General features: G+C 40.8%; 1 protein-coding gene across 4 annotated transcripts; it reads right to left on the bottom strand.

Moving 5' to 3' along the window:
- Positions 1-23: 23 nt before the first annotated feature.
- Positions 24-13,704, bottom strand: trpc6a (transient receptor potential cation channel, subfamily C, member 6a). 4 transcript variants are annotated; one of them, XM_026181688.1, is made up of 14 exons: positions 13,363-13,704; positions 12,166-12,494; positions 10,093-10,225; positions 8,703-9,003; positions 7,416-7,601; positions 6,072-6,236; positions 5,757-5,988; positions 5,427-5,654; positions 4,352-4,616; positions 3,362-3,557; positions 1,891-2,091; positions 1,656-1,712; positions 1,462-1,537; positions 24-1,372 (listed from the first exon to the last, which is right to left on the bottom strand). In XM_026181688.1, exons 1-14 carry the CDS (start codon positions 13,500-13,502, stop codon positions 1,242-1,244), a joined length of 2,640 nt encoding a protein of 879 aa, XP_026037473.1. In that variant the 5' UTR covers positions 13,503-13,704; the 3' UTR covers positions 24-1,241. The 4 variants fall into 4 exon arrangements, with proteins under 4 accessions (XP_026037473.1, XP_026037474.1, XP_026037475.1 ...); XM_026181689.1 differs by lacking the exons at positions 12,166-12,494; positions 13,363-13,704 and adding an exon at positions 11,002-11,179; XM_026181690.1 differs by lacking the exons at positions 12,166-12,494; positions 13,363-13,704 and adding an exon at positions 10,714-10,991.
- Between the last annotated feature and the right edge of the window lie 989 nt (positions 13,705-14,693).

Below are 14,693 nucleotides of genomic sequence, written 5' to 3' on the forward strand. Positions count from 1 at the left end.
CTGCATTTCTAGTGTGTTTGTCATGTCATTCTAATCTAGTCAGATGCTTTCCAGATGGTACTGCATTGTGGATCAAATGATGATGATGACCTTTCTGTGTTCATGTTTCAGTCAGTGCTGACAAGATCTCGAACACCTATGGCTGAAATGCAATCAGAAACCATGACAGAGTATCAACCATGTGCAACAGATGGCTGTAGACACTCAATGGTGTGCCCCTCTCCTGATATCCTCAAACATAGTGAATCAAAAACTTCCAATTTGAATTCATCACTTCATAAGACCTGTTCCCGCTGATTTTCCGTTCAGTTCTTGTGCAACTTGGCATACCTCAGCCTTTTCTCCCTTATTTCCCTTCCTTAAGAATGGCTTCTTGACAGCCACCCTTACACTGAGACCATTTTCCTCTACTTCATTGAACAGTAATAGATTGACTGAAAGGCCAGATGCATCACTCAGGTCCTGTCAGGTCTTTGCTGATTTTATTTTTCATTTGTGCTGTCGATAATTTATAGATCTGCCACTTCTTCTTTTGACCCTCACCTGTCCGGTTTCCTGCCCATTGGAGATTTTGAGGATATACTGCACACCATGCCAAGATATCCCAGTTTTTTTTACGAATATATCTTTTAGGAATCACATTGTTGGTGCAAAAGTACCATTTCATGCCTGTCAAACTGTGTTATCGTTGGCTTTTTTTGTAGATTTGATTAAGGAAAACAATTGACTGCTACTAACAAAATGCCTAAATGTACAATTTAAATGTATTCTTTGCTATGTTGAATTAGATTTATAACTCATAGATCAGGGTTAAATGGCATGAAAATGGTCAGGTACAAGGACTGGACTGAAAAATTAGTGAAATGAAATGAAAAACTTTGAAAGAGCTTCAGAAAGCTGGAGAACTATTGATTAAGACCAGCTTAAAAATTACAATAAGGTCTGACCACCTGGAAGCAAAATATGAAGAAATGATAGGTAGTGAGTTTTGGACAGTACTCCGTGTGTGTGTGTGTGTGTGTGTGCAGATAAGTATAGAATATTTAAATTGAGTCTGTACTTTACAAAAAAATGTGTATCACACTGTCGGTCACATACATTTGACCTTTTATATTTAATGTTTATATTCACATACGTGCATTGTCATTTATCGTTAGTAATGTTGTGTCACTATGTATACAGCATCTTTTGACAGTGAATAGGCACTTAATCTTTGCGCTCTTCACTTATGACAGACATTGCTATGATGAAGGCGTACTGATCTCTCCCAGCCTCTTCAGCAGCCCATCGAGCGTCTCCAGGTTTTGTGCTTTTTCTTCTAGCAGCTCATATCGCAAACTGGAAATGTCCTGCTTGATTTCTTTCAGCTCTCCTGGATTAAAAAAAAAAATAGATGCAAAGCTATCAAAGAAAATGTTGATGCCAGCATGGGAGGACAAATGGTGCTCTTTATTATTTTACCTTCAGTGATCTCATCGCTCTCTCTGTCTGCTTGTGCTTTGATGATGTACCGCTTTATTAGCCGCTTCATGATCTTCTGTAACCAGTAAAGGGAAAGGGGTTCGAATTATGAACAAAATGTTCTGTGCAAAAATAACACATTAAAACAAGTAATAAAATTATGTTTTAAAACAGTGAAATACACAAACACGTGCCTGATATCTGGTTCGGCTGGTAGAAGCACCATATCCTGAGTTTTTGCTTACTCCAAGCTGGAAAATTGAGCTCAAATTAGCTGAACAGAATTGTGACATTTCTGTGGTGTGGCAGTAATACCACTGGGAGGTGCTAAGGCTCTGCCACTAACGCTGAACTATCATGTTACCTTTCAAGCTGCGTAAGGATAAACATTGGATATATTAGGGAATTAATCGCCATACTGTGTGGTACCTGGTTGAGTTGTGTCTCATTTTTCTCTTTGCTGTGTCCTTCAACTAACTGCAGGAGCAAGGACTTGATGCCTGTGGCCAGTCCGAGCATAGATTTTGGGCTGGGGACTAGGTTGAAGGGCACAGGGAGTGTCCTTCCCTCCTCAAAGTAGGAGAACCAAAGTTTTGCACGAGCAAACTTCCACTCGACGTCAGCATCATCCTAAAAAAAATTAAAAATCACGACGAAAACGGGGAAATGTATCAGGGAAGGGAAATATACATGTTTGACAGTACAGAAGGGGGAAAAGCCTGTGGTGCATTACAACCACCAGTTGGTATGAAGTGTGGACCAGCCACTCCTTTATTCACAAGGGGTCTCCACATATTGACATAGCAGATTCTAACAACAGTCCTTCCTCACACAACTCCAAATACATTTATGTCTCCTCCCAAAGTTAAAACCAAGGATCTCTTGCTTGTTAAGCAAACATGTCAATTACTATGGAGCCACTTGCCCTCAAAGAAAAAAAAGAAGGAAAACTCAAATCCTAACTCCGGTTAATACTACCTCTGACAAAGTAATAAAATATGTTCAACAGTTTCGTCTTCTCCACAATAATCACGTTTCCCTATATAGGCTCGCCTTTTTATAAACAATGTGTCAGCAAACATACCCGCATGGGCACACAGTGGGTAGGTATGGGTGAAGTGTGGACCTGAGTAAGCAGTGAGCAGGGTAAATTCACTATGGGTTACCCACAGAAAACACCTATGGGTTAGCCCAGGGGGTAAAACTAATGTGGGGCCTTAATGGGCTAACCCATAGGTGTTTTAGTGAGGGTTTTCTATGGGTAAGCTCACTATATGAAAATCCTCACAGGAATCCAAAAGGAAAAAATTACTATGGGCACTACATTAGATGCATCCACTGTGGAGCACCCACAGAATTACTTCTTGGGAGGGCAAAGGGATAAAACTGCTATGGGCCCCTCATGGGCTAGCCTACATGGGGCTCACGTAGGTTTTCTGTGGGCAACCCACAGCGGCTTACAGAAAACTCTTATAGAGACTCCAAGGCCAACACTGCTGTCAACCCTGTGTGGGCTCACCTAATTGGGGCTCAGATGGGATAAGTGGGGGTTTACCAAGTCCACACAGCAGGACACTTTACCCACAGGTGGGTCTATACAGGCATAATTGCTGGGTAAAGGAAAAGGCCCTGATTTAATTTAGTTGTATTCACATTCTGTGACACAAATAAATTAAAGTAATTTGCTTCCCTTTATATCTTAATTTAAATGACATTATTTCTCTTTATGAATGTGTGTGTGCTTGGGTGAATGAACCTTGTAGTGAATCTTTGTTAGAGTTAGTGCTATATAAGTACCAGTTCAACGTGCGCTACATGTGGGGCTGCTTTTTCAGCCCATGCTTCATATTTTCAAGCATGCATCTGGGGCACAGAATGATTTACCGTCTTAATGACCCACCTCAATCTCCTGGAAGGAACTATTAATCATGGCAATGAGCATGTTGAGCAGCACTATCACCATGGTAACATTGTAAACTCCGTACAGGACGTAACCAGTGTTCTCGATGAATTTGTGTCCGTTGTTGATCACTACGGATCTGACCTCAGACAGTCCAAATATAGCCCAGAACAATGTCTTGAAGCTCTCCTCCAGGCTGGACGGATGCACAGACGAATAAAGGGACAGAGGGAGAACAGAGGGAAGTTATTTTTGAATTCAAACCAGCCGTACACCATCAACGTCAGAGATACTCTTTTAGTAAATCAACAGAAGGACAAAATGTTTTTTGGAGTTAAAATTACAGAATAATTCAGAATAGTGTTGACATTATTGCACAAACATGCAAGTTTAGCATGAATTTATTTGGCACAATGAATCTGATTTTGAGGCAACATGTCATATTTTTATAATACTCTATTATGACTGTGTAAAGGTTTAGCTGTAACTATTTGTGCTAATGGGTCCCAAGATAAATGCAAGATTCTTTTCATTGCTGCCACATAATTTTGCTCTTTGTTTTGAAATCCAAGATACTTTAACTTTTTCTGGACTCAAAACTTCTTCAGCTGTAGGGAGATCAAATCCCTCCTGGGTGCACTGATGATAAGTTTTGCCCACACTATAACCACAACCAGTGATAAGGGTCCCAAGGGCTTGGTTTTAAATGGTGACAAGCCACAAAAATGTTGGGGCTTCTTTTAACTGTAATAACCACAAAATGAGTGGGTCTACCAAAGAAACAGCTCTCAGATCTTGGATAAGAATAGTTAGAAAGGATCAGGATATAAAATATCTGTGAACCCTTGTGGTGATATCCTTGGTTTGGATTGGTAATCCATTGTTGATCAAGAATTGAATCAAGTTTCATGATGAATTCGTCTGTGCAAGTTGATGAAAAAAATAAATAGATAAAAAAACAAATTCAGATGTTCACTGGTATTGACTTACGTTGTGAAGGCATCATTTTGTTTTGCACCCAGGTAATAAGAGTACAGGTTGAACATGCCGATCATGAACGCCAGAAAGACCAAGATGAAAATGACCATGAACTTAAAAATGTCCTTTACTGTCCTTCCCAAAGAGATTTGCAGGGGACCGAAGCTTTCGTTGGCCGGGAGGATATAAGCAATCCGAGAGAAGCTCAGCACCACTGCGACCGCGTACAGGCCCTCTGATACCAACTGGGGATCTGACGCCACCCACTCGATACGAGCTACAAAAGAACACAAGCGTAAGTCAGAAAATCACCTTTGATTAAAGCTTGCAATTATTGTTTTAAGGCACACTGAAGATTATTTTGATAAATGAGCACAAGCCGGGCACTAAAAAGGCTATTTAACAAAGGATGTGTTAGCCACGCGGCTTAATTTCATCTTGTTCTCTTTAAAGAGAAGGAAAAAACAAAAGTTAATTTGCCAATAAGCACAGGAAAATCTAGGGCGACAGTGATACTTTTTACTTTTTACATCTATAGACTGACAGCTACAACAGACACAACATTAAAGCCATGAACAAGTGAAGTGAATCTTTTCCTTATAAATCAATCTTCAGCTCTGAAACCTTGGGTTCTGGCATTTCTGCCGATGTTACTTTGATGCTTGCAACCTGCCTAAAAGTTGTTTCCAGCCAATCACATCACCTCATGGCAGTGTCTCCCAGCAGGAAGGAAACATGTGTCTTTTGTTCTGTTTCAATTCAATCTTATGTATACAGTGCCAAATTACAACAACAGTCACTTCAAGGTGCTTAATATTGTAAAGTAAAGGCTCTACTATAACACAGATTGTCCTGTAAAGACTCTCCCCTCACCCCCAATCGGTCATGGCGCATGGCTACCCCTCTCTGCTAGAGGTTTCTTCCTGTTAGAAAGGAGTCTTTACTTCCCACTGTCACCAAGTACTTGTTTATAGGGGGTTGTCTGGTTGTTGGGGGTTCTTTTCAAGTGATTTGCTGCTGTATAAATCAAGCACATCATGGTATTTGAATTAGTTCATGCGATGTGTGAAAATGTGAAACTGCTCACCCATAGTGAAGTAGTGTATCTCCTTAGGCAGTGTGACATTAATCAGCGTTGTGTATTTTGCATACACAGAGGTCTGTGCTAAGTTAGCATGTCTCAGCGCAGAGAAGCGGCAGCTAAAGGAAGCCAGGAAGATGGCGAGCATCCCAAAATCCAAGAAGTTCCACGGCTCAACCAGGTACTCCCCTGGTCCTTGACTCCAGATCTCCTTTACCTCTGCCCAAATCATACCTGCAGCAGGAGCACAAGAACACAAATGACATGATTCGGCAGATGTTCAGTTGTTTTTTTAATTGTTTGCTTTTTTATTATCTATCATCATCTTATGCTCACCTATGACCCATGAGATGATAAGGATCTCCATCCAAGTGAAGGGTGTTGTAGTCATGCGGTAGAGCAGCAGAGGGTCAGAGCTGCCCGGGAGCTGATGGTGTGTCATGTTTGGCAGCAGGGTGGTGCCTGCAAAGCGGTCAGCAGCATTCAGGATGAGAAGACCCAGGAAAATTGTAAAGGATGAGGCATGAGCCACAAACTTCATGAAGGGGCTACGCATCACTTTTCCCACCTGAGAATGAGAGATGGAATAACGGAAGGGTGAGAGGAAAGCTTGTACTGTGAATGATCTTTATGGATGTAAATATTACTTACTCTGGTGCATGGGGCAATCCAGTAAGCCACAGCCAGTCCAGGCAGTCCTATAGCCACCGCCAGCACCACCAGCAGTTTGATGGCAGTGGTTTGTTGTCTCAGGCCAGGCAGGTTCTCATACCAGATACTCAGCAGCTGCTGCTGGCAGTTAGGATGAGCCACAAACTGAAAGGCACAGATGAAAGAAGTAGGACAGAAGAGTTAAGGAGAAGGAAACGGGAAAATAAAGGCTACTGGAAGCTTAAGGTAGAATCCTTAAAGTGTGATTCTATTTTTATTTATTTGAAACAGAGAAAAGCAGAAATCCATTACACCTGAGAGCTGAAACTAGAGCAGATTTATTTTTGTTTTTATTGATCTGAACATTTAATCGATTTATGAAGAGTAATTTTCTGGCATTTTACAAACTGATTAATGATTTAAACCACACAAATTGGCTTCTAAAACGATTACATCAGACAGCTGCAATTAGAAATGAAGACAGATGAGTTCAGACTCAGCTCAACGTGACTAAGTGCTACAAATATCTTTATATTAAAAACACTTGTCGACAGCATTTTGATGTTTCACACTATAAATTCCATTTTTCATTTCTATTTTTTTAAATTGATCTTAAAATTAGGCATTGTTTCCCAGCATCCATAGCTGTTGTTGTTGTTGTTGTTTTTCTCACCTTTGGATATTTGTCTGATTTTAAAAGTTTGTTACCCTCATGCAGTAATGTTACGGACAGTCCAACTCATATAGAATTTTTTAGACAGACACCATTACTGATATTTGGTGATTTAAAAATCTGATATATTAGCCGATTTTTTTTTTTTTCTTTCAGGCACACTAGAAAAAAAAATTCCCCAAAATGTGTTATGTGTAGTTACTTTTTACTAAGATAGTATAACAAAGCAGTTTAAAAATAAACTTGTTTTATTGTCACATGACTCGTTTACACTCTGCCCAACTCTGCTCAGATCAGCTGGTTGTTCTGAATACTTTTCCAACACGGGAGCTGCAGAGCACCTTCTAGTGGAAAACTTATGTAATAACCTTCGCAACACAGTTGAGCGATGTTTCTTCGTTCTCTTCTTTAGTTTTCATTTATCAACCTAAAAATGGAAATTATTTGCCAATACTGATATATCGGCAAATAGCTGTTATCGGCCAACATATCAGTTTGGCTCTATGTCGTCCACAACTGGAATGACAATGACAGTTTTTAGTAGGATATCAATCTAAATGGGTTATGCTGCTCCCATAGCACAGATAAATGTTTGCAATACTTCTAACTTGCTCAGAAAACCCATGTTTTATCCTGCTGCTGTGTCATTGCCTGTTTGAGAACACACTGACCTTTTTGAGCTCGTATTTGATGGCTAATTTGAGCCGTGTGAGGGAGGGGCGACCTGGTACATCATAGCTATCGTCCGAGTCAGTTTCTCCATTTAATATGGCCTCAACTTCCTCCGTGCTGCGACACAGGTCCAGAAGGCCCACCACGTAATCCTTGCACTGGCTCGAAAGGCGGGAGTAGTCATTCTAGAAACATGATGGAGGAAATGTGCATCAGGAGTGAAACATTTGAGATGATTTGGTAAGATGCTAGTAAGATGCAAGTAAATGCAAAAGGTAGTTTTTAAATGATGTTTTCATTTATTGAGAGCAAAAAGCTATCCACACTTGCCCCTAAACCTAATAACTGTTTGTGCTATTTCTAGTAGCAAAAACAGCAATCATGCATTTCTGAAAGCTGACAGTGAGTCTTTCACAACGCTGTGGAGGAATTTTTAGCCTACTCTTCCATGCAGTATTGTTGTCATTCAGTCACATTGGAGGGTGTTTGAGCCTGAACAGTCTGTTTACGGTGATGTCAAAGCATCTCCGTCTAGTCAAAGTCAAAGTCTGAGACCAGACTTTGACTAGGCCACTCCATGTCATTGCTGCTTAACCTGAGTGCTCTTGAGCTTCAGGGAATGAATGGACATTCTCCTTCAGGATTTCCTGTTAGAGAGCAGAATTCATGAATATATCAAGTCAACAGCAAGTCATCCAGGTCTTGAAGCAGCAAAGCAGCCTCTGACCATCACACTACATCAACACCACCGTGTTTGGCTGTTGTCATGTTTTCGTTATGGAATGCTTTGCTAGTTTTATGCCACATGTAACAGGATACAAAGCTTCTAAAAAGTTCAACTTCTGTCTCATCAGCCCACAGAATATTTCCCAAAAGTCTTGGCAATGTTAGCAAGCCTTTGTGTTCTTCCAAGTGTGACAAATATGGAAACGAATAAGAAATCGGGAAGGGGGCAAATACTTTTCACAGCATGAACATCAAGAAAAAAATGTGTAGGCTGTATTTGGACATCTCTGCTCAGGCATCCTGTTGTTTATTTATTGTACAGTACCCACAGCATACTTTGGTACTCTGAGCCCAGCAATAATTACAGCTGTTGTTTATGTGTCAAACCAAAAATCTGAACAGTGACCACAGGATCTAGACCCTCGTCTGTTCTTCTCTTAAGGTTTATAAAATGTTCATGGGTATGTTTTAGGGTATGTGTACAGCAGTGATAACAGACAGTGCACATTAGTTCTGCCGGACTTGTGTTTGCATTTTTGTTCTTGTCGTTGTATTTGTACCTTAAATTCTTTCTCAATATTAGCTAGCATGGCCAGTTCATTGCTGAGCTCCAGTGCTGCCAGCACTGGATCCTCATTAGACAAGGAGAGGTAAGCAGGACTGGCGAGTCCTCTGTAGGCATTGATCCTCGATCGGGAGTGGCTGAAGGAGTCAAACTGCTGCTGGTAGTTGCACGAGTCACAGCCACAGAAGTAGTCATGAGGCGGATCGATGCGAGCCCCTTTACTTAGCAGGGTGTAAACAATTTCATATTCCTGACAGTGTGCAGCCAGTATCACTGGAGTCACGTCATGAGAAAACCTGCAGGAATTTACACACAGAGAAACATGCAGATAGTACGCAGTATCAGCATTCGCCTTAGCTTCGTTTCTGCAAACGAGGTTTAAGTTTCAACATTTTTATGAATGTTATGAATTTATTTAATGAACTTTTCTGCAAACTAACTGCAAAAAAGCAAAAAAAAAAAAAAAAAGCAGCAGCTGGAGCAGTCAGTGCATCCATCATAGTTACATTGCGTCACCAAGCATGGACATTTCCATTTATACCTCACTACCCCCCTATTGTCAGCTTCTTGTTGTTGACTCGTATGAGACTATGACAGTTGTGGAACATATTTAACTGCTTTCTTGTTCAGAGATAGATTAGATATAATATCTCCAATCAGCACATATGAAGCTACTGCCAGAACTAGCTTAGCTTAGCACAAAGACTGTAAACAGGAAAATGATTTGCTGCTAAATCCATCTGCCAGGACTTCTAAACTTAGTTTCTTTAATGCAAACAAACTTAGTTGCCAGTGGAAAAAAAAAAAAGCTGCATGTAGCTGCATGATGAAAGCAAAAACGAGCCTTGAAACCAAATATTAAGGAGAGATCTGCATGTCAGGAACTTGTTTTTATAAAACACAAGTTTTGCTATTTTATTTATTGAAGCTTTAATTTGCAAACTTCACACAACAGCTTTATGAAGCAGCAATAGCAAAAGAAAGAGTCTGCTGCTGCTGATAAGCCACACCTTGCTCATAACATGCTCATCCCCCACCCCACTTCCTTCTTTCCATCAGCACCCATGTTCATGATTATCGCATAAATACACTACCCACACTTCTCTTAACCACACAATAACTGGATACATTTGTGGCTAATACTGTCTCTTTATCTTACAGCATCTGCCCACCATAAACTGAGTAGCTGCTCAAGTGTCTGAAAGACAGAATCACACAAACCATTGAGGTGTTTAATAAATACTCAATACATATCTAAAAAAGTTTCATGTTTATGCATGTTCCAAATGTTTTCCTGAAATGCAAATGTGCCTAATAAAGTGTCCGCTATTACCTTAAACAAATATACAAATGTAAGTAATGAAACACCTCTTCCTCACACATACCTTGTCCCGTCCTCATCATAAGCATAGAAGTCATCCAACATGTCTGCCTGAACGGGGCTTGCTGTTAGACGACGGGCGTCTCTAAATGAAGGGTGGCCCAGTAAAGTCTCTGTGATGCGAACATAACCTTTACCTAAAACAAAAACGGAGCAAACTTGTTGGTGGTACAACTTCATTTACACTGCTGTTGCTAAAATTGCTGAATCTTAACGATAACTCTAAAATGTTAGCTTACATAGCATTTGGTAGTTTGCTGGAGTTTGTGATCATTATTGCAGTTTTTTGGGGGGGCTGGTTTAAAGTATTTTTAACCATTACTGAAGTAGTTGTTAAATTTCCTAATCATTTGTTAGCATGCCATAATGGCTCAAACAGAATAGCTCAACTTGAAAGAAAATGGTCCTTTGAACTCATATTTTACTACCTTAAAACATAAACTGTGGAGAAATTAAATGTATATTTTCCTTCCAATGCCTGCAGTGCATAATAGATTTTGATAAGGACCGCCGTTATCCCACAGGCCATACTTGGAGAACCCCTGATATAGGCTATCTACTCAGGTTGGTCACAGTTTTTCAATACTACATCGCCTGTATTTTTTTTTTTTAAATGATGACTTACTAAAGAAGAAAACATACATCCTCAGCCTTCCTGAACAATGGAACCAACCTTTAATATTGTCTTTTTTAAAGCAACAATCTTTTAAATCTTGTAACTGCTAACAGAAGAGGCTAAAAGTCTAGTCTTTTGTACTCGTGCTAAATTAGCATGTTAGCAACTTAGCTAGACAGGATTTTGCAAAAGCCAAAGTTTAGTCGTCTTGGGCAGTAGTTCTCCAGGATTTCTCAGGGCCTTTCAAAGGTTTTTCTTTAGGCATTGGCTTCTTTTCCCCTCATTTTTAGTCCAGACCTGAGAGACGCATCTGAACCTTCAGCTGATCCATTTACTGTTCACTGGCCTCATTGGAAGGGTGGCTGTCAAGAAGACCTTCTTAAAGAAGGAAAACAGGAAAACTGAGGTTTGCCAAATTTCCCAATAAGTGGACTGAAAATCTCTAGCAACAGGTCATATTGAGCACTGAATCCAAATATGAACATTCTGGTTCAAATCATCATTATTATGTATGAAGGAGGTCAGCAGAGACGTACAACAGTAAGTTGGTGGAGAGTCTTTAAAGGTTTCAGGCATCATAGACAGTGGTGTTGAAGATGTTGTTAAAACCAATGAAATTACGAACACAGAAAAGTAAACTTTTTAATTTTGATCCGTCGTGCAATACCATCTGAAAAGCATCTGATTGTCAGTGGCTTCATTATTCAGCATGACAGTCATCCCAAACACACTGCCAATGATTAGTAAAAGCATACCTGTATAGAAAAACACACACTTGCATACTATCAGTGATGGACTGGCCTCCCCAGAGCTCAGACATCAGCATTATTTAAGCAGTATGAGATCTTGACGAGAACAGAAGGCAGCCAACATCCAAAGTAAAACTTTGAATTTCCTTCAACAGACCAGAGAATGAAGCTACAAGAGCTGAAACTATGTTAAAGAATAAAGGTGGTGATACCAAACATTGATTTTGAAGTTTGTTAGAATTGCACTCTTTTTGCTTTATACACTACATTCCCATTGTCCTAGCAAAATATAAAGAAATAAGTAAAATGTAAAAACGTAGTCATCAACAATCTCCTCAAACTAAACACAAAGTATTTCACCAGAAATGGTCCAAGTCTGGCCCGTTTGAGCAGAAAAATGCCAATGCAACTGTGGTAACATTTTTGCAGGCGGCTGAGTGGCTGCAGGATGTATGAGAAACTTGACTCAGAGGCTGTGGTACAGAGGGGTTAACAGTACTGAGGCAATTAATCATTATTATTAAGCAATGTCACTAGACTCATAAAGAGACACAGCTATGTAAGGACACAGATTAACGGATAAACGGTTACATAACTGTGGTTCCATCCAGTCAAGCAATGTGTTGTGTCTGACATCTTTGGAACTTTTGAGTGATATAGAGATTTTGCCATATTATGTGTTTTTGGCCATACATAAATAATCAGGTCTTACTGATGGCTAAAAGGAGAGCGTCGCCCACTCTGGCCAAGTCTGCCCTCCCCAGCAGCAGCTCTGTCACCTCCAGATGTTCGTTGGCCACTGCCAGCTGCAGTGCATTTTGGCCCATGTAGTCAACAGCGTTGACGTTCAAGTTGGGTACATGCAGCAGCATACGCCGCACCTCTGGTATGTTCCCGTATTCAGCTGCTTCCAGGAAACGCTGCTCAACCTCTGACAGGCTGACTGAGGGAGCTGAGAACATGTAGGCAGGTCCACGGAGAGCCTGGCGTCGTTTAGCAGCAGTGAGACGAGCCATAAGCTGTCGCTCAGAGTTACTGTGGCTGCCAGAAACACAAAAAACACTCGGTGTATGGTCCACACATGAATTTACACACAATGTAGTTCTCAACCAGAACGGTGCAGGTGTGCTATCCACACAAGTAATGAGAGAGAGACCCACACACCCGTGAGAGAGCACTGAATCACAGTTAACCTCATTCATATACTTGCCTACCATAATCTGCAATTAGTAGATGTAAGTTAACTTTTACCTAGAGAACAGATGAAATAGTATCAAGTTACAACATTTTCCTGGTTCTGTATTTCTTTCTTAATATTCTTTTAAGATGCATTATCTAACATTCTGTTCTGCTACATCATATGAGGTTTGTTGTTTATGCCATGATGGCTTACAAGGTTTGCACATAAAAACGAAGTACTCAGTGCATCAGAACGACCAAAAAGATTCCCAAGCAGGCATCGGTGTGTGACGAGAGGAGCATAAGAAGAGGTTGAGAAATCCTGTAGCACTGAGCACTGAGGCTAATGTAAATAACGAGGCAGGAAATGCAAAAAAAATGGTTTACATTATAAGCATTATGTTACTCATAAGTTAAATTACGTTTACTAATGGATCATGGGTTCTGAAGTACACTCTCTAATGTACATCAGTCTCCCTCCCTCCATCCCAGAGCGCTGACCTAGAGTTAAACCCAATGAGCACCTGTGGCTGTTTTGCTGGTTCCAAGTTAAAGAATGCAAACTGAAGAACATTGTGCTTGCAATATTTAGTGAAAATTACCATCAGGCGTCCAAATACGTTTTATCTTCTCCTTCAAACTTTTTAAAATCTGTCAGTCTTATCCATGATTTTAACAAAAAGATGCAGAGGATGAGCATATATGCCTGCTACACCTCTGGCAGACTTACCCAAGGCATCGTCCGGAGCAACACGTTTCCTCTCCAAAATCATCGTACATGAGCAGGTTATCACGGCTCCTGGCTCTGGGGCTGTCGCTGTAACCTGCAGTCCGGCTGGCATGATGAACTGCAAGCGGTCTGTGGTTCATCCTGGAGGTGATCGACAGCAGAGGCTGCGCTCCCGTTTCATGTGAAAGACTAATCAAGTGTCTGTGGCACGTCTCTCTCTCTCCGTCTCTCTGTCGCCCTCCCCCTCTGGTTTTTTCTGTGTTCTTGAGAAAGAATGCATCCTTCTGGGTCCCACAACACTTTTCCTTACGTGACGCATTGAACTTTACAGATGTGGGAGGAAGCTCAGGGTTGCGACTGAACAGGCTCAGAGTTACTACAGATGTAGGTTCATATTTGTCTCAGCGGTTTCACCAAGTCCTTCATCTCTTTCTTTGATATTACTCAGTATTAGTCGTGGCAATAAAGGTGGATTTGTTACAAAAATAATAGGAGTAAAGAAATGAAATATTCTCATGATATAGTGTCTTACCAATAGTTGTATTTTTGACTCGTAAGATGCTATTTTAAACTGCATTGTTTAGAGTACGTGTTGAGAGTTTTAGTGTGTGTGTACATGCGTGCAGAAGTGACTGATGGCTGATGAACAGCAGATGAGATTCCTCAGGGTTTAAATTCCCTGTAGACTTTGCTTCCTGTGTGCTCCCACTCTCAGCTGATCCTGGTCCAGTGTGGGAAAACTCTGTACCCAATCACATGTGTTCATGTGTTTACAACTGTCCAGCTTTTAGTAGCTCTTTGCAGCAATATTGTGATCATCTTCTGCTTTATTGTCCCATAATTCTTTTATTTGTTTTGTTGCTACCTATGTCAGCTGAGACCACTTTTTGTCTGCTTTCAAGCTGAATTTCACATGAAAAAACCCCTTACAGTCTGTAAAAAGTCTCAGCGTGAAATCAGCCTGATAAAGCAGGATCTCCAATGCACAATTGTGGCAGAGAGAATTGCCTTTTAAGGACCTGATTGCTGAAGATTAGCCAGTTTGGATGTGTCGTGGCGTAGGGGCGTCACATTTCAGTGGCAATGGGGGTAAAGTCTGACAAATGTCACCATTGTGGGTTTTTGTTAAGATTTGCTCGTCTGAACAGAACAGACCTGAGATCTGGATGTAAACACTGTCAGCCTAAACATACACACTCTTACTGAGGGGCACTGAGTGGACAAGTACCTGGACAGTCCTTTGTGTGTCCTCCTCATGTGTGGGTGTGCGTATTGATTAACTGCGGTGATATGTAGGCATACCAGACCACACATAGAGCAGGCGCTCCTTC

The sequence above is a fragment of the Astatotilapia calliptera genome, chromosome 10 (assembly GCF_900246225.1).
Source record: "Astatotilapia calliptera chromosome 10, fAstCal1.2, whole genome shotgun sequence".
In the NCBI taxonomy this organism is placed as follows: Eukaryota; Metazoa; Chordata; class Actinopteri; order Cichliformes; family Cichlidae; genus Astatotilapia; species Astatotilapia calliptera.

What these genes read in the sequence shown, in the direction of transcription:
- trpc6a (XM_026181688.1), bottom strand. Translation starts at nt 13,502, where the DNA reads ATGAACCACAGACCGCTTGCAGTTCATCATGCCAGCCGGACTGCAGGT. An exon ending in TATCATCTCATGGGTCATAG is followed by an intron (nt 5,655 to 5,756) that starts GTGAGCATAAGA and finishes CTCCTGCTGCAG; the next exon opens with GTATGATTTGGGCAGAGGTA. An exon ending in GTTCCTTCCAGGAGATTGAG is followed by an intron (nt 2,092 to 3,361) that starts GTGGGTCATTAA and finishes AATTTTTTTTAG; the next exon opens with GATGATGCTGACGTCGAGTG.